Source organism: Acipenser ruthenus, chromosome 10 (genome assembly GCF_902713425.1).
Source record: "Acipenser ruthenus chromosome 10, fAciRut3.2 maternal haplotype, whole genome shotgun sequence".
NCBI classification, from domain to species: domain Eukaryota; kingdom Metazoa; phylum Chordata; class Actinopteri; order Acipenseriformes; family Acipenseridae; genus Acipenser; species Acipenser ruthenus.
In genome coordinates, this window is record NC_081198.1 from 10,640,437 (window position 1) to 10,665,761 (window position 25,325).

Genomic DNA, 25,325 nt, shown 5'->3' on the forward strand with positions numbered 1-25,325 from the left:
ACTTTTGGGAATGACAAATTTTGTTTTTCAAAATGACCAATTCCACTTTTTCCGTTTTTACCAATTTATTAAGAATTACGTTTACATTAAAAATCTTTTTTTTTCTTTTTTTTTTTTTTTATAAGTCCCTGAGATACTGTAGTTTTAAATTGCATATATTTTCTTGCATAGTTAATATTAATGCAGTAGCAATGTCAGTATTTTGCTGGCCATACAGCATTGATTTATTTAAATAATAAAAAGTACCCAAGGACAAATTTATAATGATTTCCTCAGCAAAGCCTCATTTACCGCTCAGTATTGACCTTCTCTTCTAAAGTGGAAAATGTACAAGAGAAACAGCTCCATGCTGCAGCTCAGCTAAAGGAAACTCTAATAATGTTTGACAGATTATAATGTACTGTTGTTATAAAATGTTTAAGCAGAAATAGAAAAAAATGAGTATTAGTATTAAACCTGTAGCCATCTACCTGCTGATTCATATGAAAACGGGTGTTATACAAGAGTGGCCATTAATTCAGAAACCAATGATTTTGCATGGCATTATGGATGGGATCTATTATTCATATAATTATTAATATGGAACAGGTGTAGATGTGCTCTATTATACCAGAGGGGATACTGCAATTTTTAACACTGCAATAACAGCATTATGAAAAAAAAAATCTGGCTGGTAGTTAATGTTAAACAATCATTTTTTTGCAGTTCCTCTCTCGTTCTCTCAGCACACAACTAGTTCAAAATGATAACTACAGAATGGGTAAAAGTACAAACACAATGTCACATGCTTAGTTTTTTTCAGTATAAATGCAGATTTTGTAGCGGTCTATGGGAAAACACAAAAAATATGAAAGTTGGCAACTGTTGTAATTGGATATATGAGCGATCCTTTTGCTTTAATGGAAATAAAGATACATACTTTACGTGTATTAACATTTAAAAAAGGTATTGATATGTTATCTGTAATTTTACCTGCATTTAAGTTAAAGCATTTTCTAAGAAGCATACAGATTATTTCACAGCACTGGGGCCCTGGATTTTATTAAGCATCTATTAATTAACCCTAAAACTACTGTAGGTGTTTGATGCAATTCCAGAGGATTCACCAGTGCTGCAAAATGCACTAATAAAATACATCAAGGTATACTACATGTTGATCAAATCAATCCCTTAACTATATGTTTTTTATTTATTCATTCGAATATCTGTTTTCAATTGTTAGATACATTTGGTAAGTTACAGTACGTTAAACATATGTAATCTTCCATACTGCATAAAGATGCAAAACAAAAAGAAAAGAAAAATAAATCCCTGGACGCCACAGTAATATTCTCCAAGTTTAAATCAGAGCAACTATTTTTTCCTCTTTTAAAAAATATATATATATTATATATATATATATATATATATATATATATATATATATATATATATATATATATATATATATATATATATATATATATATATATAATAAAAACATAAACTTCAAGAAAATATCTGTCACTGTATAACTACTAAGTATATTACAATTACTGTATACATTAACTGGGTTAAAAAAAAGGTATCCTATGTATATATTGAAAGATCTTAAATCAATATCATGCTAACCTGTTTTACTAAATGATACAAACACATTTTCTAAGGTATATACCACTGTATTAAGTGGTTTGTTGGAGTTTAATTTTTCAATATTACTATCTTTTTTTGGGAACACACAGATAGGACATTTATACGGCTATTAGCAAAACTGGAGGACATGTCTTTCTTTCTGATCGATAGTTGCACAACATTGGCCAATAAATTATCTTGACCTTCCTTATCTCTTGAAATACAAGCACACTGGGGACTTTGTATGCACCACGAACATCATGTAATTCTTAACTCCTTCCTTCATCCAGCAACATCTTCACTAAACTGCCTTTACGATAACGAAGCAGTTAAGCATGAGTTGGCTATTCTCTGCCATGAGATTAGTCTTCTGCTTTAATCAATAAAGGAATTTTCACATATTGAGCCACCTTTAATGAAATAAAACATGGGCTTTGCATCAGCAATAATAAATATAGAATCAGAATATCATTCAGTTCCCAATATAATTAGATACAGTGCATAGGTACAGATCACTAAAAGCTACTAGATTCCCCAGAGAATACATCTATTTGTCCAAGTACTTGAAAAGTATCAAAAATCAGTGCAACATAAAACAATATAGGCCTATACTCTTTGAAATATTCTGTATCTGAATTACTTTAAATTATAATCGGTGATAAGATTTAAAAAAAAAAAAAAAGGCTTTAGGATAGTATCCTGGATTTGGTCCAGTTTAAATTCAAGAACTCTGACTAATAGCTGCTTTCACAGTCCCTGATTAATCGCTAATTGTGGACTCTCTTAGCTAAATTAACATTAAGTTGTCCAGAATTAGTGATGATCAGGGTCTGTAAAACCAGCCAATAGCATTTGTAACACAATTTATGAAAGTGTCACATATTTTGTGGTGACAAAACCATATACAGTATCAAATCAGGAATTTAATTCAAAAGGACATCCACCATAATATCTCATGAGCAAAGTGCCACGTCCTCCAAAAAAGTCTGCATGCCAAAAACTGCTGAAGATGGGGGAGGGACAGAGATCTTGATTGTCAAAAATGTCTAATTAAATGAAAATAAATGAAAGGCAGCAGATGACCCTGTGCCTTGAATGACCTCCAAGAATAGAAGAGTCCGGAGCTGCTGCAGCATAATCCACTGTTAAACGATGTATTCATGGGGCTGCTGATTAAACAGGGGTCAGAGAACGCCAAGTACTGTTAAAACAGGGCTGGTACAATCTCAATGTGAACCTGCATTTATAACAAGCAAATCTCCAAGACAATCAGAATGTGTTAAGTTAATTGCATGGTAATCTCTGTTTCATCCTAGTCGTGCCTGGCACTTGATGCTTCGATTTCAAGGCTTTAGTTGTGTGTGTTTTTTAAATAGAAAAACAAAACATTATGGATTTCACATACAGTTGATAGGATCAGAATAATAAAACATATTCAGAAATGTGCCGATAACATCTGCTAGTTCCAGTACTGTACTTCTGTTACTTCATTAAATACTGGTATTAACAACAGTAACCTTAATTCCAGAACATCATTTGGTGTATTTCCAGTCAATCTTCTTAGCCAGTGAGGTTCAAGTAAAGTATCCATTATACTGCTTTATACAACAACTGGACCAGGGCTCCAGACTGCGACTAAATAGTCGCCAATGTAACTTAAATATTTTCGGCGACAGTATTTTTTGTTAGGCTCGTAAACCAACATTGACAGTCTCCTTTTAAAAAAAAAAACACACACTTGAAAACACCAACAAGCAGAGCTGTGTTTTGTTTTTTTTTCCCCTCCCCACTCATTACGCTCATACGTAATACATAAATACACCAACGTCTTTTAACGTGCAGTGTATGTGTGAGAGACGAGAATTTGTTGATGATGATTCTATTGCGTTTACACTAGCACACCCGAGCCGAGCCGAGCCGGTGCCGAGTCGAGCCAGCCTGGTACGGCTCGGGTAGCTTGAGTTGCAGTTACACTAGAGAAAGGCGAGTCGAGCTGAGAGACGTCACGCATAATGAACGGGCTGAGTCGATTCAATTAAATGTCACAGACTGCAAAAATAGAACTACGCATTAATTTAATAAAATATTTTTTTACCATGTTTTTTTTTTTTTTTTTATTGTGGAGAAGTACTGAAAATGCGTGTGTGGGGGGAGCGCTGTAATACATACTTAAACAAAGGAAGCAAAGACGGGGGACCATATTAAAAGGTATACATAATGCGCCTTGGATATAACGCTCCTACAGCATGTCCCCCAATTCCCTATACAAGCGCAATATTTCTACAGTAAATACAGTACCGGTGTTCAAACGATAAACAACTTATCAGTGTAACTTCCGTTTGTCTGTCCCTTTTGATACAGTATCTGTATAACACAGACATCTTATTCAGCATTCGTTTTATAACTAAATAAATATTAGGTCTGTAACGTGGTTATCTTTCCTAATCTATTAACTTTTTTGCTGCGAGAGGAGCTGCAGCTTTCTCTGGGAGATGAGATGCTTCAGCCCCGCTCCGGCAGCCGAACCTGGAGTGAGCCCATTCCCTCTTCCCCTCTCCCGACCCGCTCTGCTTCTAGTATTTTGTTGGTTTGCTTGTCCGTCGCTTTGAACTGAACTCCCGACTGCCATTTAGCCAGGCTATAGTTTAAAAACTGCTGATTAAAATGATCCTTGAGTGGGAATGTTACCCTTTTTTTTTTTTTTTTTTGTAAAAAATATAGCGTTGATTACATTGTGCGTTATGCATGGTTAATTCATGGAAAGTTACATTTTTGATTCACTATATGCGTATTTAGAGAGGGAGTTATTTTATTTAGTATTTTAGTCAGATGTGTGTTGTTATGTGTCCTGCGAAGTAAAGGTAAGGAGTTAAGAAAACATTTACCGGTTGAGGTCCTGGGGGTTGCCACTTTTTCTTGTAATGACGCTTGAGCGTGATGACGAAATGCAGTAACCCCGCCCACAGCCTGCTTCGGCCCCGAGCCAGATTCAGATATGTTGCAGGACTGGAGTTTCACGGCTTGGTTCTGGCTCGGCTCGGGTATTTGCTAGTATAAATACACCTAGTGTAAATGCTAGTGTAAACATGGTATTATAGACAATTCAGGCGATGAACTGGTGGAAAGTGCACCTTCACAGCATAAAAAGCAAGTGCTTCAAGAATTTCCCTGGTTACGTTAAAACATGTACTGTGAGTTTTTCACTAAAGCAGGGCCAGTTGTTGCAGGGAAAACTGATTTTGTTTCTGGAACTTACCATTTTAAGAACAAAGTCTGTGAAGAAGCATGGTGAAAGCAGAAAACACAGACGTGCTCGGGACTACGTCATTGTAAAGAGTATACAAACCCAGACACCAACAGCCAGATCAATGGTTCGTGCTGCTGAAGTAAATGACGAAAAAACGTTTAGGGAATTGAAAATGAAATGCAATGCTGCTTACAGATTCCGTATATGAAATGTGTAATTTTTGTATATCAGGGACCTGCGGCCCGTTTATCGAGTGCGCCCCCAGTGTATTTATTCCATTTCATTTATCAATATATCGTAAATATTTTTTGTAACTGTTGACTTGCTTTCTCATTTTCCACATAAAACGCAGTACACCGTTTTTATTCATACAGCAAAGTGTAATTACTTCAACAACTTAAGTCTACAACTAATTTCATGAGTCTTCCTCTCCTTTCTCAAATGCACAAACCCGCTGCATTGAAAGAACCCATTCCCAACTGCCCTGTGCCTTTTGCAACATTGCTGCCTGGCTGCTACAATTGAACAACTCGCTAGCTAAAGCAAAACCTGCTTCAGTAAGCAGATATTTAAAATTTGTATCATCAGGGGCATAGCGTACATTGAGGCAGCCACTCCAGTAAAAATCAGCTGGGTACATTTTTAAAAGAAAAAAAAATAAATAAATAAATTGATCATTTGATTTTTAAGAGTGACATGTTTTCATATTATTATTATTTTTATTTGCCATTTCTTCATAACATTATTGTGATCTCAGGCTGTATAGAAATTTGCTGCACCACATAGACATGTTCGGTTCTCATTGGTCAGTTTCCCTAGTTACACCACGTGTAGCTCCAGAATTGGATCGAGATTACGGATCAGTGGAGTCTGATCCAGATCCGCTTAGTAAAACACCTTCTTATGATCCGACTCAGTCCGATCAGTCCAAGCACTAGTATCACTTGTCTTACCAGTCCCAGCAGTGTCAGCACCATTAACTTCAGGAGCAGTGAACCAAACGCATGTCTCTCAATGAAGGTATAAATCCATCTACTTGTTCATATCGCTTTGCAGTTTGCATTAATAGTCTCCAGGCTTTATAAGATGATAACTATCACCTTTGTAACAAACAGGATATACAGGGGTTTGTAGACAAAAATTTGATTTTTGCCTCAGTAAAAATCTATTCCTAGCTACGCCCGATTATAAATTGTATTATTATGCAATGCATGTGTATATGGTAACAGTACGATATTAATACTTTGTTTTTAATTGTTTTGTATATTTGTTTTTGATGTGTCGTGCAGTACAAAATCAAATTAACAGTAATTCTAAGGGAAATTGCCTATTTATATGCCTATGTATACTGCAGCTAAGGGTTAAACTCGGATTATTCTTTAGTAATGTGCGGCCCGCTACAAACATTAGGTTAAACTATTATTATTATTATTATTATTATTTGTTTATTTAGCAGACACCTTTATCCAAGGCGACTTACAGAGACTAGGGTGTGTGAACTATGCATCAGCTGCAGAGTCACTTACAACTACATCTCACCCGAAAGACGGCGCACAAGGAGGTTAAGTGACTTGCTCAGGGTCACACAATGAGTCAGTGGCTGAGGTGGGATTTGAACCGGGGACCTCCTGGTTACAAGCCCTTTTCTTTAACCACTGGACCATACAGCCTCTAAACTAGTTTTCTGGATATGCGGCCTGTAATATTTGGTTGAGCACCTTAGTTAAGACTAAATTTGAGTTCAGAGTACTAAGTTAAGAAAACACTACAAAAAGGAAACCGAGTTCACTTTTAAAGCATCAGAAATATAAAATGACCCCATGAGGCTGAGAAAGTGTACCAGCAACACTATTTGAGGACAGTTGCAGTGGCAGAATAGCAGACCAAAGACAGACAAGGCAGAGCAACGCAGCGTCAGACAGCATAAATGAACGGTGAGGCAGCAAACAAATGAGTGGAAACATTACGTTTCTGTTTTGTATCATTTTAGTGCTATTTTGTAATTTAAGCAGTTGAATATGGAAACAATCAAATCACTCAAAAAGTGGCTCCCAACAATTGGATTTGGCACCTCGAACCTTTGGCACAAGAGCCATTGGCACCTTGGGTAAAAAGTTAGTCTGGACCCCTGTGGACACTGCCCTCTCACTGTTTAGCACTCAGATGTTCTGTTATTACTCAATAACGGAACGGAAAATAAAGCTGAGAGATGACAATCTACAACACCTGATCTAAAACCACTGTTTACTGATGAAAAGCTTCACAAAAAAAAAACCCTGCTCTCAAAAAAATGTATGGTCTGGGGCTTTACTGACTGTGGAGTTCCATTACCTTGTTACATGACACAGCAAGGCCAATATCCCTTAAGTAGATGATCTCTGAAGCAAAATGGACTTATGGAATTTTAAAACTCACTTTAAAAAGTCAACTTGTTCACAAAACTTTAGGGGGTCTTTTTTTTATATTAGATCCATTTTAAATCAATTTTGCAGCTCAGGAAAAAACACTGTTTAATATGTTTATGACTAGGGCAGCCTGAAGCAAGTGAGTGCAAAACAGAATATCCAATCAAATTTGAAAAAGGGTTATATTGTTTTGTTTAATATTTTCAATTATTTTGTGTTTATAAAATTAGTTAAAATAACTTATCAAGCTGTTTCCTTTAAAGGTTTCATATCCATAAATGACCTTTTTACTTCTATTAACATACAGTACAGTCCTGTATACAGTCTTCAGATAAAAAGGATATTTGGTGTCACTTCTCCATCTTTGTATTCAGCTGCCGCTATACAGTCTTCTGGGAAGCACTGCACTGATATAAATACCCTTCTCGGAAAATCTGTGCTTAAATAGAACTGGGAGACCTGGCAAAATCTTGTTATCTCTGTAGACAACCATAAATGCATATGTCACAGTTTGCTCGTGTGATGACGTCAGACCAGGAACTGAATGACACCGAGTGAATGCGCTGCTTGCGTCGTTTTATAAAATGAACAAATAAAACGTTTAAACAAAACAAATGGCACTTTGGCCAAAACAAACACACAAACAGTGGACAAACACCAAACAAGTATTGTGCTGTTCTCTCTCTCTCTCTCTCTCTCTCTCTGGCTTTATTGGCATGACAAAAAAAAAAAAACTTGTGTTGCCAAAGCACATACATGGCATAAACAACTAAAATATATAAAGACAGAGAAAACATATTTTAATACTAAACAGTATCCTTCCTTCCTATATATTGAATAACTCCCTCTATATTAAACAGAATCCCTCCCTGTCCCTCTCTAGTGTGACGTGTTCAGTGTTTGTCCCTCAGGCTATGACAGGTCGCCTGACCTACAAGACATGCAATGTCTCCTCTTGGCTCTGGAGCAGAAAGCCTTCTATTCTGTCTGCCAGCTTGAGGGAGTACCTATTTCTCAGCTTTCTGTACCTCTCACAGTGGAGGATTAAGTGGGTCTCAGTTACAGTCTCTCCACTGTGGCACTGGGTACAGAGCTTCTCCTCTCTGGGTCTCCATTGTGCTCTGTGCATACCCATTTCAATAGCCAGTTTGTGATCACTGACTGTTTTTGGGGTTCTTGATGATAATTAGATATTCTGGCTGGGTGTATTCTCTTAAGAGAACTGTAGAGGTGGAATTTGTTTTGGTGTTTAACCTGTTCTCTCCAGTAGAGGGTGTAGTTTTCTACTAGGGCAGAGTGTTTTTTTCATTCCCGATCCCTCTCCCTCCTGTTCTCCACTGCGAACACCCAACCCAGTGTGCATGAAGCACTCACTCTGTTATGCAGCTGTGCAGAGATTCGATTGCTAATCAATCGTTCGCTTGAATCTCGGCATAGTTTGCAGGTGAATTAATTGTGCACTCCCCGTGCCCCCATACAAAGACCCACTTTAATCTGCATGTGAAGTGATTGTGCAATCCCTGTGCCTAAATACAAATATACATTTTAAATCACCTGTGCTACATAACCCACACTCAGTGCACCAATACATACATACAACATAAAAATACACACAGGGGCGGGGTACCCCACCACAGCATATTAAAAAGGAAAAAAAATAAAACAAAAGAATGTCAGTGTAATTATTTATTTTAGTTATTCAAATAAAATAAATAAATAAATAAAATGTGTGTAAACCCCCAAACACCAAAGTTATTTAGGTACAGAGGTGCTTCCATTTAGTACTGTATTGACGTGATTTTTATTACATGAGAATAGTAGCTGTTATTTATTTCATTTTAATATTAGACTCAGCATTCGCCAAGATAAAAGGAGACAGTGGTGGGGGCCAACTAAGACGTAGCTTGGATTTCCTATTGGCCCGGTGTTGATGGCTGAAATGTAATTCTGGCTCCAGGAATGAGCCTATTTGCAGCCTCCCTGGCGCAACAGCACACACTGTGTTTTACAAGCCTATGCACTATAAAAAAAAAGCCCTTAACCTTTTATTCTGACAGCCTTACTGCGGTATGCAAGAACATGCTCTAATGTTCCCATTGAGGACTATAAGCCGGAACACTGCCAGAAACAAAAATGTTAAATGTTTAACTAGGAGTGTTTTCAAAAACAAGCCAAAAATAATGTTTCAGAAGTTGGTTGAAATACATGAAACGTATCTACTCGGAGTTCAAAAACTAGATAACTACAGATTTTGTTATAATAATGCTTCAATTTCATAAAGTGTATCATATGAAGAAATGAGGACCAAATGTTTCTAACAAATACACAAATGGGACTTCAGCCTTTTATTCTGTTGCATGTGATTCTTGGGGGGGGATATAACTATTCCTGTTACTGAAGGTACGTCTAAGCATGTCATAAGAATGGGCAGAGAGGCAGATACTGTAGCTTTCCTCACAAATGCACACTTTTTCTTTATAGATATGTGACATATGTACGTACTATCTACAGAAGGGAATAATAACATAGTGGGGGATCTACACCACCTTTTACTTGACCATATTCACAAATACACACTAGGGGTGGGTTAGAGTACTCAAAATAATTCTAATTACTCGTTATAGCCCTAGTGTGTACTTTCACTACAAAAAAATTTATAGCGGGGAAATACTATGGGATGTACATCCAATCCGGAGAATGTGGCAAAAGCACAACAACGAAAGCAGGAACAACTTCAGACATGCCCTTCCGTACGTGGCACCCGGCCAGTGGAGTTAAAAGATGTCAGCCAACAAACAAGGTCACTTTAATAACATACTTTTTTTTTTCTAGTGCGGCGCCATTCCTATACTGTCCTCTGTTCCACCCTCAATTATCAGTATATCATTTCAAGACTTTCATATAGCTATTATGCCACTAGAAAAATAGGCTACCTCGGGTAAAGTTGATAGCGGTATTGAAACGTGTTTTCTTAAATTATAAATTAAATAACAAAAAAAGTAATAAAGGAATATGCATAAAGAACATCATGCCCATACTGCTCTATTCCATACTTACAGGTTGTATAGTACAAAATAATGTATTTATTTTGCAGACTATTTGAAAAATAATTGAGAATAGTTAGCAGTATATGTATGTAAAGCAAGTACTTTAAATGTATTGAAAGGAATACAGATGCTTGATATTTTGTAATTATGTACTGTTTAAGTACATTTATATAAATAAAATATGTAAATAAAGCAGGAGGAAAAATGCTTGCAATCCCATTTTTTGCAACTATTAATGATGGTAATATAACAATTAAGATTTTTCTTTCACCTGTGCGCTAGTATTTCTTTTCATTCTTGCTAGAACCTTGCTCTTTTTTAAAGTCTGTAGCTTCCTTGTGTTGCAGACCATATCCCACAGAGAAAAAAAAGACAGAACTTGTTATTTTTTTCTTTTTATTCAGTTAAATTGAAAAACAACTGCTACTATCATGATCATTGGTGTATCGTGAAAGAGTGGGCTCAGAACTATTCATATCGTGGAAATTTACTTTCGTTTCATCCCTAATATCAGTAGGAGAGATTTCATCTTGAAGCTAGCCACAGCGCTTCAGCAGAAACATTTCGATCAGAAAATGGCAAAGCTGCAGGCTGCAGCAGCTCAACCTGGATTCTGTGCTGCACCGAGTGACACACGCAAGAGCAAACACATGTTACTTTCGCTTTAAATTAAACTACTTTTGTATGTACATATACCTGTTTACACACTAGTTTATTTTAAAATGTTTATTTTATTATATTTTTTCATTTTTTGAAGTAGTGCTTTATATGTGGCAAGTTGAAAAATAAACCCCTTTATGTTTAATTGTTCATTTAAATACAGCGTTTCGCTGTGCAGATGTTTGATATGTGGTGCTTGAATAAAACTTTTGAGTTGTATCGGATAGTTGTCTTTCATTTTAATATTGATGTTGTTTAAAATGTACCGTGATAATGACTGCCGGCGGCGGTTTTAGGTATGAGTATAACCGCGGCGGTTCTAGTGTGAATGTGGTCATTTTTGTGGCGCATATGTAGAATAATATTGTCTGATATTAGGTTTGAGTACTTGAAATTTTTAATGCTCGAATACTCATGCTTATTAAGGTTTATTGCATTTCATTATGTTTTTCCAGTGCAATACTACAGTAAACATTTACTAATCTCCATTTTCTCTTTCTCTACAGATAATTCTCTCTCTAATCACTGTTGCTGCTCAGTGGGTAATTTACTCTATCTGTGTAAAATAGTTTTGTCTGAGCTTCTGAAAAACTCCTACAATCATGTCTTGTAATTTTTAGATGCAGCTGCTTGCTCAACTAAAGCCCCTTTCACACTGGCACTCCCACCCGGGTCCGGACCTGGGTTTTGGCTACCCAGATCACAACCCTGCATAGCGTAAACCCATGTACCTGGGTCGTACCCGGGTTAACCCAGCGACCCACCTCAGGATGTGGGTCAACACACTTTGACCCGGGTTGAGCGACACAAAATGCATGATGGCGGACGAAATAACAAACAGCCACACCTGCGTGAAAGTTTCACTTCTGCAAGGAACGTTTTAGTTTATTCTGTTTAGCCATATTTTTGTTGCTTGAGACACACCATGAGCCTGACTGCAGCAGGGATGAAGAAACATTTGCTCTAATCAATATCTGGGCCGACAGTTCAATCCAGAGAAGCTTGGATGGAAGCGTCTGTAACAAGCTGCTTCCGGGGCATTGATACATGTGTTGTTTACTTGCGTCTGTCACCCAGGTCAACCCTGCTTTATCAAAAGCAGTGTGAAATCACGTAGCCAACCCGCATGACACCGGGTCCTGACCCGGGTAGGTTCCGACCCGGTAGAGCATGCCAGTGTAAAAGGGGCTTAAGGTTTTAACTGTTTTATCTGAACTCTGTTGCAATGTTTAAATATAATCATTTAAAAACCACAGTGATTAATAATCAGCTACTCAGAAGTATTTTCCAATGTCTTCATATAAGTTATACAGCAGCTATGGTATACTGTAGTACATAAACACCAGGCACGTTAGGGAAGTGAACTCTACAGAGGTGTTGAGTTTGTAAATCAAGATTGCACATGACGGTAGGTTGCATGCGATCAGGTGAAACAAGATCTCCAGGGTACAGAAATGGCAGTACTGTAAATTACACAACACAGCCCTCAACCACTGAGCAGGGTCATATAATAGTGCTGCACAAGAGGAATTCTGCCCTGTTGTGATGGGAATGAGAATGACTCCTTTCAGCTGACTGATTAAAAGAGCAATCTAACCAAACTTTGCTAACAGTCAAATTATCAGTCCATCTATTCAAGTGTCACTCAGTGGCATGTGATTCAAGTTGGAAGTTATGGTGCTGGTGGAGCCAATTTCTTCTTTATCCACACAACTGTTTAGAAGAGGTACAAATCAGAAATGTGTTTTACACACATCTTCAAATCTGGCTGGATAGCCGTTTTGGTTGAAACATCTAAAAATATAAAATAACAAAATTAACATGGTCATTTAATAAGTGGATTTCAGAATACACTTTTTTTGATTAAAGGGATGTCTATTAGGGATCTGAAAGTCCACTTGCAGGAAACTTTATTTGTCTTTCTATACACAGGCTTTTCTGATGAAAACCTACTGTATTTAGCCACACCAAAGATTAATTAAATTCACATTTTACATTGGCATCATGTTGCCAATCACGCTGTTCATTTACTTTGGATACATGGAGATACAGTAGCATGGGGTCATTCAAAGTTTGCCATCCAGTTCTAAATGTATACTCTATATTTGTTAATAAACCCTAAAATGAACTATGTTCTCCTTAGTTTGTTAAAAGGGGCTTGCATTTACTGTACACATCAATTAAGAACTGAACATGTGACTATCATACAGGATTTATTCAATACTATAGAGACCACTGTTCAGTACATACTGATGTGATTAGTCGTTTGGTATTTGAAAGCATTTTAAACATCTGACCCAATGTAATTTGTCAAACAAAAACCATGAAATCATAATTATGGAGCGTTGGGGTAAAATGGGTCATTTTTGTCAAAGCTACAACAGTTAACAGCAGATAAGAGGACATTAGAGAAAACACGATTTCTACCACATGGGTTCAAAACATCCATATCCTTGCACTCAGAACTTAAGGCCTCATCTGTTTAGCACCTTGAATTATGTTGCCTCATTTCATTACCATAATTGATTTGTATTACGATAAATGCTCCATCTGTTAATACACAAAACACACAACCTAGAAACTGTGTTATGCTTTACATAACATGGAGGGGCATATTGGATATCTTGGGGAATAAACGTTCATTTCCCAAAGCTGGTTTAAACATAAAAAAAAAAAAAAAGAATAACGTCCCGGTATCATATCATCGATTCCAAACAACTCTACGCATACGTTATATGGAAATGCAATCGTATATCTTATCAAGCACAATCATTATTCGCTAACATGCTAACCATGTTGCTCTCTCTCTGTTGTGAAGTACAGTCAGTAGCTCCAGTCATCTTAAGCAGGCTACACAATTACAAAATAATGGGATGTTTCACAATATGCTCTTGAAGTTCATGTAATCAGATACGTACTTGTGTATTCATTACTGTATCATAAACGGTGTATTTAATGCACGAAGAATATCTTGAATATAGTTACAATTGTACCAATTTGGAACATAACATGCTTAGCTTTGCTGTATTTAGACGTACTAATATATACAGTATGCACATTTAATAGTCAAAAATGACAGAGCAGCTAGCATGTTTTACATTTATTCCGTAACAGCAAGTAATAAAGCAAACTAATAACTAAGTTTATTAACGAGTTTGTAAAGTTACTTGCATAAAGTTTAAACTCCAAAAATAACAGATCTACAAAATGTCAACAACTTTACATTCGTACAATATAAAAAGTTATTTAATTGTAATAGTGGCTGATAAACAGATTATCTAGTACCTCAATGTCCGGTAAATCCCTGCTCAGCATTCTAGCCATGTTTTCTTTTTTCAAGGTAAATTGGGCTTTTATAAAATAAAGTGAAGAACTAGAAATGCGACACAGAAAAGAACAGTCTCGCTGAACTGTTTGAAGTCCTGAATGTTTATCAAGTCCTGAGCAGCAAGACTTTATGAGAAGACGAATCCATTTATTCTCCGGGAGTACCACTATGAAGATACATAATTTTCAAATGATGAAGCTGTTGACTTTTAAAGCTTAGCGCAATTAACATTGAACTATATATATATATATAATGGACAGACCTGGTAATCAAAGAGTTGACTATGTAACGTTACATTTCCTTGTTCTGACTTTTCAGCAACACCTGTGTTATAGTCGGAGTGGTAGATCCCAGAAACTGCAGATTGTACATTGATTTACAAATAAACTTTTCAAAGGTTAGTGGAGTACAGTGGGCGGGGTTTCATGTGTTTGATATACACGGACTGTATAATGTTCTTATTATTCCGAATATCACTAAAATTAATATGAATAATACCCTAATATGAAGCTGGATTAGTTTAGCGCAAAGGCAAAGTTTGCATCACTGTATGCAACAAGAAAAAATATCGAAATACTAAACCAGTATAGGTAACAAGGAACCTCTGTGGCTAGGTATAATTCATAAATGAGATTCCAATTACTGATAAAGTTTACTTTTAATTAAGTAAACGACAGCATTTATCATTTAAAATAAAACGTAAAGGTAATGTTCCTTATTAGAACAACAACATAATCCGCTTCAGCCCCTGATCACAGAAATTACAATCCGCAGAGAAGTAATCTATTCACACTGAAGACAATTTCTCATTATCACTGAAATAACTACGTCAATCAATCATGCATGGAATTCAAGAAATCTGAGACATCTGAAAAATTCAACTGAATGCCTGGACTGAGTGATTTCACTGAGCAGGGCTGTGAACCTCCCATTCATACACAACAGGTTTTTTTTTTTTTTTTGCTTTTACCTCTGAAACCATCTGTTATTTCCATTACTTCCAGTAAGTAGCAATTCACACAGTCGGGAGTTCCTTTCACAAACAACGATCCAAGAAAGTCAGAAATTCCAAGTAGTTAAACAGATGCGTTTGTTTTTCTTGTTTTGGGATGTTTTGATTGGTTAGTAAAACCCAAGTTGTTAATTATATCAATGTGTTTTCAATTTATCATACATTGATGATCAATTTGAATCACCTAACAAACAATATTTTAATTAGTATGTAATAGTTTTTTTGTTTGTTTGTTTGTTTGTTTGTTTTTACTTCCATGTTTTTTAAGTGTTAACCACATCAGAAAGTCAGATACCATTTCAGACGGATAGCTTTTGATGTTTTGGGTAAGGTTCTCCTATATTTTGCTAAATCCACACAATAAATAACAGGCTTTACTCTTGCCCACTCCCACAGGACCCCACTACACAATAACAAGACCAGGTTTTCTTGAACATCTCTGCTGCCGTAAATAATCAACCACTGCTTTTTAACCCGCCCCTTGTGAAAGGGTCCCTATTGGCTGAGTACAGCGTCTTGAACACTCCTTATTGCCTACAGTGGACACAGTGTTGTCCTGGCTTAAAATTTCTCAAAACCCAAATGCTGTTTGTGAACTTACAGCATTACCTTCGTCAACTCATACAAAAAAAAAAAAAAAAAAAAAACAACCTTAAACTAAAACAAACCACAGATTTATTATATATGTAAAAAAATCTGGTACACACATATAAAGCAGTACAAACCACCTGTGCACTGCAGTTTGTTTCTTTGTAGATACCCCTACTTTCATTAATCTCATCAGGTATTCGCTCAGATCAAGGATTTATATGAAGAAAGAAAGTGAATTTATGTTTAAATACTGATAGTTGACTTATCCTAATCTCTACCTTTGTCTTTTGTTCAGAAAGAACACATACATACATACATTGCAGCTCACAATCGATTTAGTTAGAAGCACTTAAAATATATCTGTTAACATAAGTTTCAGTATATTTGAGTGATATTGCAATCAAGTAGCAACAAACACTGTGTTAGTAGGGTTTTTGCTAACGCTTACTGTTTTTCCTCTGCCCAGGGGTGCAAATTGTTTTGAAAATTGATGCTAAACTGTTTAGAAAGAGCCTACTGGTGCTAAATTATCAAAAATCAAAAGGGGTCTATTTGTTGATCTGAATGTCACAGTTTAAAGCACTTTCATCTCATCATCAGTTGCCTGTGAATTTCTTGTTGTTTTCAAAAAGCATCATAAAAAGTGTTTTACACGATGACGTTGAGGTTAGTGAAATTTCAACGCACGCAGATCAAAGTTTACTTCTGGGTCACAGCATATTGATGATTTAAATGTTAAGCAATATCTATACCAGCTGTAGCACCTGTAGCATCGGTTGTTCCGTTGCCTTTGACCACAACTAAACTCTGTGTGCTATACAGGCACCTTTTTCCCTGCTGTGCATATGTTTCTTTTGTCAAAAAGTAAGGGGGCATGGCTTACCATTGCGATAACAGTTAAACACCGAGGGAAATATACCACGGCCAACTAAGTTACTAAAGTCTCAACTTGCGTGTTCTAAACAGCTTCAACTTCTCCAGAAACAGGTGGAGACTGTGCTGGGGTATCAGAGGGAGTGGCCTCCATCGTGATGTATTTCTGTTGTGAAATGACCTCCGTTGTGTTGTGGGCTTTTTGCTTTTGTGGGGTTTTTTTGCGATTCGTGCTTTTTTTTGTGTGTGTGTTTTCAGTTTTTTGCATTTGTGTTTTTTATTTGTATTTGTTTTTATTTGTATTTGTATTTTTTCATTGTATTTGTGTTTTTTTGTTTGTATTTGTGTTTTTTTGTTTGTATTTGTGTTTTGCACTTCAGGGCCACTATAATATGCTGTTAAAAAAGTGCAAAAGCGAAAGTGTATTGAATTTGAAAATCATAATAGCACATTTATAAAATAGAGATTCCAGCCCAGCTTTGAATTCCATCAAACAGTAGTTTGTTCGTTAATCCTAGTAATTCCTGGGATTAAGAACATGCATTTGCTAGTTTCTTGCAGACCAATCAAAGGATTTTAAAAACTCAGCACAATATCATAAATAAATAAATAAAAATAAACAATAACTCTATTTTGAAGGCAGTACATGAACAACATGAATGTAATGTGCTTTATGTAAATGCAAAGCAATACAGGTGTACTAGTAAAAGGGCAGTGGCGGCACACATAACACTTTTTATTGTTGATTCCACTGTGACAGACATTAACTAAAGTCAAATATAATTGTGTTAGTCTAGTATATGTTCACATCGTCATGCAAATGACACAAAAATAATGTATGAAATGCAATTTTAAATTATATTGCATAAATCATATGATGTAACACATACTTTATAATGTAAAATACATATATTGCAAATTAAATGCATGATGAATATTGTATTACACAGAAGATATATACAAATACATGTATAAAGAAAATCGAGTAGCACATAACGGTTTAATTGTTATAAACAGGACATTGTTTATTCATGCAATGCAGAGTATAAAAATGCATATGTCAAAAAGCATGCATTTATATTGAAAGTGCTGATGCTTGCGAGAGCTTTCCTAAGTGCTGCAGTTATCTTGTGCAGTCCCAGAGCTGCTCTTCAGTCGCACAAGCAGATAGGCATCATGGATGAGGGGATGCCTGTGATTTGGTGGCGGAATTCATTAATACAAAGTGCCTATAAGATTAAAAAAAAAAATGGTAAGGAAGCATATCAACAAAATGGCATTTCATGTCTGAATAAAATCACTATATTGACCTTTTGCATTTGGCATAAATTCAATTCGAATGCAGGATATTTATATATACCGATCCCATTGATTATTTTAAACAGCCAAGTTTTAATACAAATTGTAAGATATTACATATGTACTGCTTAGTATTGAGATGGCCTTTCTCTCTTTAGTGCCTGAAGATGCCTGGACATGGAGACTACTGTATGAGGGTTTTGCAAGATCATTTTTTTAAGGTCCAGCAGACTATGCATGGATCTCTAACATAGTGACAATCATGGTAAGCTGCCACATTATTGTACAAATTTACCAAAGAGGTGGGTTTAAATAATCATGGAAGGGACCTGTACAGATTTTCAGTCAAGGATGGGTTGTGATAATATCCTGAAATTCTGGAAGACATTCCAAACAATCTCCAAAAAAAGGAATTCAGATTACAATGTTCAGTATTGCACACCATGCAGTGTATAGTTTATGTTCAGTATTTGTATTACTTAAGTTCAATGTTACCAAGACTGCCAAGTTCATGGTCACATAGTGTACACCAGAGCCACACTGTTGTTTACAAGATGATCATGACGTTGCAGTTTAACACTGATAACATGTCAGTCTCTGCAGAGTCAAGGTTATATGGTGGTTCTTGACTGATTAATTTACATTTACTAGCTTCTTCACCTAACAGACACAGGTTTTTAAGGGTTTTGGAAACTAAGTACAATTTCTGGTGGTGAGGTGCTTACTACAAAAGAAAAAACAATTAAAACTGTCTCTGATACAGCAGGTCATAAGCTCACTTGTATTTAGTAGCAGTAAACGGTACAGCAGCACTCTCATGTAGATCCAAATGGTGACGAACAGTTCCAAAAAGGTGAAGCTTCAGGGATCCCATCAAAGTTTATTTATTGACATAAAAAATGGCTAACAATTATGACATCAGTGCTACTAATCACTAATTAAACTAAACAGGTGTTTAAAAAATAATTAAGATCATTTTAATTTCAAAATTGTGTGATCAACTAGCCATCATTTATTTAAATATATGTGTTACATAAATTTGTTAATGTTCAAATTAATAGTTAATAATTTCAAATATAAGGCTAGACACACACACACACACACACAAAAAGGACATGAAAAATAGATCATAGTAAGTACAATTACATACAATAAATAAGTAAACCAACAGTAAATGTCTAACTAATTTCTAGCATCCAGACATAAATCTGCCATCATTAAATGTTTCTCCTCCCTTTTATTTAAAAATACTTCTGTCGTGAAATTAAAAAATAATAAGAACCCTTGTGAGAATATGACAAATTAAAAAAGTTCAACTAACTATTTAGTTATCATTTATAAAAATTAAAAAAATTGTCTGTATTCATAATGAGTAAGCAAGTTTGGAAAACATCAAAATATACATTGTATGCATCAGAGTAGTTCATTGTGAGACAAAACCTATTTTGACAGGAATAAAAAGGTATTCATAAGGGAGATCTCCATGCTGACATTTTGTGCCAAATAATTCCATGATTAATGGGCATGCTGCTCAACCTAGAAATGAGTAGGAGCTTTTTGACCTTTATACGAATGCATGTTGCCTGAGTATAGCCATGTGTCTTTTTAAAATAGCTGAACTAAATAATAATAATAATAATAATAATAATAATAATAATAATAATAATAATAATAACTGTGTGTGCTGGTATTTGGTTTATTATTATTTAATTTTGAAAAACCCTATCTGAAAGCAACATGCAAATCAATCCTAAGGAACTGAAGTGTTTAGTTTATTCCATCTCATTGGATGTTTTAAGAAAATCCCAAATTTGCAGTGACCTGGGCCTAAAGACTAAAGGCCACTCTAGTGTCTGTAAGAATTTACAGCGGGTGAAAGCGTGTAGGAAACATACACCGGCTTACATATGCCATTAAAAACTGTACAACATTTTTCAATGTTTGGCTTTAATAGTTCAAAATAAGAGAATACCAGTATAAAAAATGTAGGGAGGGTGTCTTTTTTCATGCTCACATTTTTTCACCTGCTATCGTTTCATTATATTTCAACAGTTTCATACCTTTTCAATTAAACCCACAGTAAAATGGGTTCATTTGTACTCCACATGAACACCTCAGCAAGCGAAAATTTTCGGAGATAAGATTTTTCAGCAGATAGATATGCCTTGTGAATGTAAAAAAAAATATATATATATATATATATATATATATATATATATATATATATATATATATATATATATATTTTAAATTGATACACTCTTGTTTTCCCTCTTGTCCCCAGGGCAGTTATTCATGAGCTTTGCTTTGTTTTCTGTATCCCTCTCTCAGTTACACACTTGAATCAGGGCTTTAGAGTGCAACAGCAAACACTTTAAAGCACATTATTTATTAATAAATTGCACTAGTCTTTTTAGCATTTCCTTCAAATCTCTTAGGTTTTAAAAATAAATAATATAAGTCATAGATCCAAACACACAATGCTTTTTCAAAAAAACATTCCAAGTATCTTCACATGCATAAGATGATCAATCTGGAGGGGGGGAGAGAGAGGCTTCAGTGAGTTACAGGAAAATAATTCCATCTAGGGTCTATGTGACATCATAAACTACGAGACCGTTGATTCACTACGGGGCTTGATTCACTACAATGTAGGCTGGTTCTAAGTTTGTGTAGTTATTTCTGCCGCTCATTCTGAGAACAATTCTGTTTTTCCTCATCCTCATCTATCTATTTTATTTATTTAATTATTTATGTATTTATTTATTCTGTTATTGCCAATCAATATTGCTAGACATAACAATTTTTTTTATACTATGTTTCTTAACTTTCATTACAAGAAGAAAAATGTTCTGTAAGGTCAAACAAGAACTCAAACACATATTTATATAAACGCAGTGATTACCTAAATGATTACTTGTTTTGAAACAGTTTTGCAATTTCACTTAATTTTGAAGTTACTTATTCTATCAAAGCCCTGTTGTTTGTGGCTCGTTATATAATCTCTCTGTTGTCAACTGAGAATTATATAAGTACATTATTTTCTTTCATCAGCTACAGTACACTGAAACCTGAATTAGCTGTTCGGAAAAGGATCTGAACATTTGTGATTGGTGGTTATTCAAGATGTCTCTTATTCACTTGTATTAAAAAGGAAAGAAAATCTGTTCTGGGTTTTTCATGCTGGTAGGAGCAGTTGACCAGTTAGTACTGTATTTGAATATAGAGCCACAAGCTACTGGAACTAACAGCCATGCACTATTTATACCTTTACAATTCAAATTCAGGCAATGGCTTGTTCTACCACAGTACTGGCCTTGTAGCAATGAATAGATTGAAGTAATAACAGAATTCCTGTCCTCTGTCTAGTGCTTTGCTGTACACTAGTTTCCTATTTTGAAAGATCTAGCATCAAATCACTTTTTCATATTCTGTGTGATTTTTGTAGGAATCAGTCCTTGCATTTATTGAAATTCAACTTATGCTGCGTTGTTACGCAGCTTGATCTAAGGAGTACTTTCTTTGCATGCCTGATATTTGACCAAAACTGCAGTTTTTTTTTTTTTGTTTTTTTTTTGTTTATTTGGTGTTGCTTGTTTGTTTTACATAAATACACAGATATTCAATTACTGTTTCTTATCCACACAATGCTCTTCAGCACAATAGCTGAAATGCCATTATTCCAGGCTGTGCAATGCCACAGGTGCAGATGGGCACAATGGATACTGAAATTGTTTTAATTGGTAATGGTACAAATAAAGCAAAATAATACTGTTGATGGTTTACTACACCATTTATTTAAATATGTAAACTTTAAAAATCTAATATTTAAAATATTAAAATTGGAGTGAAAAGCTAAACTTACTTTTATTTAAAGAAAAATACTGTGGTTCATTGTTGTAAGTTGTACTGTATTTAATGTATCTTTCAAGCTGCTGCATCCAATTACCTAGGTTGTATAGTCATCACAGATGTGTACATTGTTTTTCTGTAAAAATTTTTTTTTCCCTCGGACAAGAAAACTGCCAGTGTTCAAGTGAGATAGAAATGTATGCAGACCAATCAGCTACCAAAAAGTGTGTCTTCGTGCAAGTGACATGTTAGTAGCTGATCTATGGAGACTTGACTAGAAAGATTGTTAGGGTTGCCTTTTATTGGACAAAAAAAAAACATAAAAGCAGCACTTTCTGTTAGACCCTCACTGCAGCTTCCCTACATCTGCACTTACCTTACCTCAGCACTCACATCTCCGCTGAGATCCTAAATCTTGATGGGAAGTACTCATCTATTTAAATGCCTGTAAATCTACAGCACAACTCTGCTGTACATACATCTGCTCCCATGTTTGATGGAATCGTAGTCTAGAAACAAGGTATTTCAAATTTTTGGTGGTGTAATAAAATCATACTACAGTATTTAAAAAAAAAATACATACTTAAAAAATACATATTACAAAGGATGAGACGAACAAAAAGGTGAAAACAATTAGCCGTCTTTAAAAGCATGAGGTTGCAAAGACAGCGGGCTTGCATCATGGCTTTGGGAATGGATTTTTTTTTGTTTGTTCGTTTGTTTTGCTTTTTGATATTCCCTCACAAGGGATTTTATTTTAGAGCGGCACTGCTCTGCAGTACGCTTTACCTCATAGTCATCATCACTCATTTTGTGGAAATTATGTTGTCACTTATTTGGCATTTTTGGTGTAGCCATGATAAAGGTACTGCAGCTCACCGTAAAACGTAAAGCTGTTTAAAGTATTTAAACTGTAAAGCAAGACATGCACGTGCTTCAGAATATTGACTTAACTGTATTGATACCATGTTAGTTTACCTGTCCACACTTAAGCTGTTCCGAGTCGTATCGAAACAGTACCGGTACGAAACACAGCAGCCTGGTCTGGGAAAGAATGAGGATGGTCTGGGAAAAAAACGGGACGAAATGAGCATCCCAAGAAAGGTTCTGGGGACACTGGGACCAGTGTTCCAAAAGTAGAACTATCCCATACAAACGGGACATCTGGTCACCTTACGCATTCTGTAAAGGCACTCCACCCAGAGTGCAGGATGAGCCCTATAGCTTGGAGATCGCCGGTTCGAATCTAAGATGGCACTGGTCTTGGTGAATTTATTTTGTTAGTTATTTCTTTCCGTGTTTCGTTTCTTAATGTTTTTTGGTCCTGCAAAGTGTTCAATAACATTTCCTGATTTTTTTTTTCCATTTCACTAACTAACACATAAATATCGTCCTTGTAGAAGTTTGTTTTCCTTTTCTTTTTGGCCAGTGCCATAGTTGCATCAGTGTTGGAGTCGGAGTCTGCAGAAGCCGTAGCTCAATCCTATTATATTTGCCTACTAATTCTTCCTGTTCACGATACCACTCATTTATATTTGCCAGAAGGAAGTTTTGAATCTTGACTTTCGACGTTGCAAATCTATTTATAATGAGATGCAAATTCCGATCTCTCCTTGTGACAGAGACAGAATGATTCTTGGTGATAAATCTCTCTCCCGAACTGTGAGGGTGCTGTGTAAAGGGAACAGAGTGCCCTGGACTGGATGGCCAGATAGTTCATTCCCAGGGTTAGAAGGAAGTCGTCATCTAGAAAGGAGGCGGAGCTACGATACACTAAATCATCGACCCGGAAGGGAAATGACGTGGCAGCCGCGGATTGGGGGAGCGGTTGCACTAGTTAACCAAGGGGTCATGATTGATGGTACAAAAGGGGGGCGTAGCGAAGTGATCTGGTCCTTGTTATGGTTCAGCTGAACCAGAAGGAAAGACATGTGTTATTATTGTGAGTGTTTTGTTTGTTTTGTTGTTATTAAATATACTGTTTGTTGTTATTTAGACGGCTAACACAATCCGGAGCTGTCGCCAGAGGCCAGCACAAACCCGGACTACACTGCACTTTGTTTCACAAATAACTGTATTTACACCACGAGCACTTTAACACTCACTGTGGACTTGTGTTTGTGTTTTGTGTTACGTGTGGGTGTATCAGATGGGGACTATTATTAGGGCTACTGATTTTCCACGATCGCGGAATCATGGACGGAATTGCGAAATCACGGAATCACGGACAGAATCGTGGAATTAGGCATTGGGAACGGAATTGGCATTTTGGGAATGGAATTCTGCTTTGCAACTGCACCTTTTAAAAATAAATAAATAAATAAATAAATAAATGAAAACTGCGCAAACCGTCTTTTACTGCTTTTATTCTCCTATAAAAAATAATGGATTGCTTTAAAAACTACACTACCCAGAAGCCCAGCAATGATGCTTGTATAAAACGTTTTTGTATGTTTATTTGTATCATTGGATAACGAGAAAAACAGGTAGTTTTGTGGGCGTTACACTGATGGGCTGACTGTCTCTGTTGCGGCGCTGCCTGTGTGCTGTGTGAGTCGAGTTGTTTAAAAAAGCAAGTATCTGTTTTGTGAGTTCTATTTTGTGCAATAATTTTGGAGTTGTATATACAGAAAAGTGAAAAGTACCTGAAAAAAAAAACATTTGTCAACCCCCCTGATTAAAAAAAAACTCAATTGAATCTATGTGTTCATTTCTTTAGTTATTATCGCAAATCCGTTACTCCGTCACCCGCTCAACACAAGGAAACGACATGGTGGTTGAGGTGAGACCTTTAGTTTATAACTTATTATTTGTAATTTATCATTAACTCCTTAATCATACTACGTATATTAGTGTTGCTATAACATGGTTATTTCTACTCTTGCTACTGTAATAAGAACAGAAAGTGGTGAAAATTGTAGATTCAACAATGAGTGGACCAATAAATACTTTATTTTATTTATTTTACCAACTGTACCGAACGCAAAGCCAATGTGTTTATTGTGCAATGAATGTGTGTCAGTAGTTAAGGAATACAATATGAAACCAAACAAGGAGCTTTTGGAAATACGTATCCAGAGGGCACAGTAGTTAGAAGCTCAAAAGTTCCCAAGAATAGAAAATCAGGAGCCCTATATAATTATTTCAGGACCAAGCCATGGATTAAAACAGTGCAATACACGCCACGGTGTTGCCTGTTTCTCATTGTTATTGTTTACTGTCATTTTGTCATCAGACTTTGGATTGTAGAAATAAAATATCATTGTCTGTCTGTTCATTGATCACCGCGGCATTCTTGCACTTGCACACTGTTAACCACTTTGCCACACTCCTGTATAATGAGCAGTAATGTATGCTGTTTGTAAACTTGTTGTGATATTATGGTAGTTGTTCACAAAAA

The 25,325-nt window shown here is 35.8% G+C and overlaps 1 protein-coding gene across 3 annotated transcripts in view; it reads right to left on the minus strand.

Annotated features, from left to right (window-relative positions):
* LOC117411703 (dihydropyrimidine dehydrogenase [NADP(+)]-like) overlaps window positions 1–15,357 on the minus strand; it is a 176,743-nt gene extending 161,386 nt beyond the window's left edge. The window contains exon 1 of one of the 3 annotated variants that reach the window (XM_059031705.1): window positions 15,269–15,357. In XM_059031705.1, coding sequence (XP_058887688.1) covers window positions 15,269–15,280 — 12 coding nt within the window. In that variant the 5' untranslated portion in view covers window positions 15,281–15,357. Of the gene's footprint in view, window positions 1–14,255; window positions 14,411–15,268 lie in introns of those variants that run through there. The other 2 variants (XM_034019392.3, XM_034924349.2) reach the window with 2 other exon arrangements.
* Between the last annotated feature and the right edge of the window lie 9,968 nt (window positions 15,358–25,325).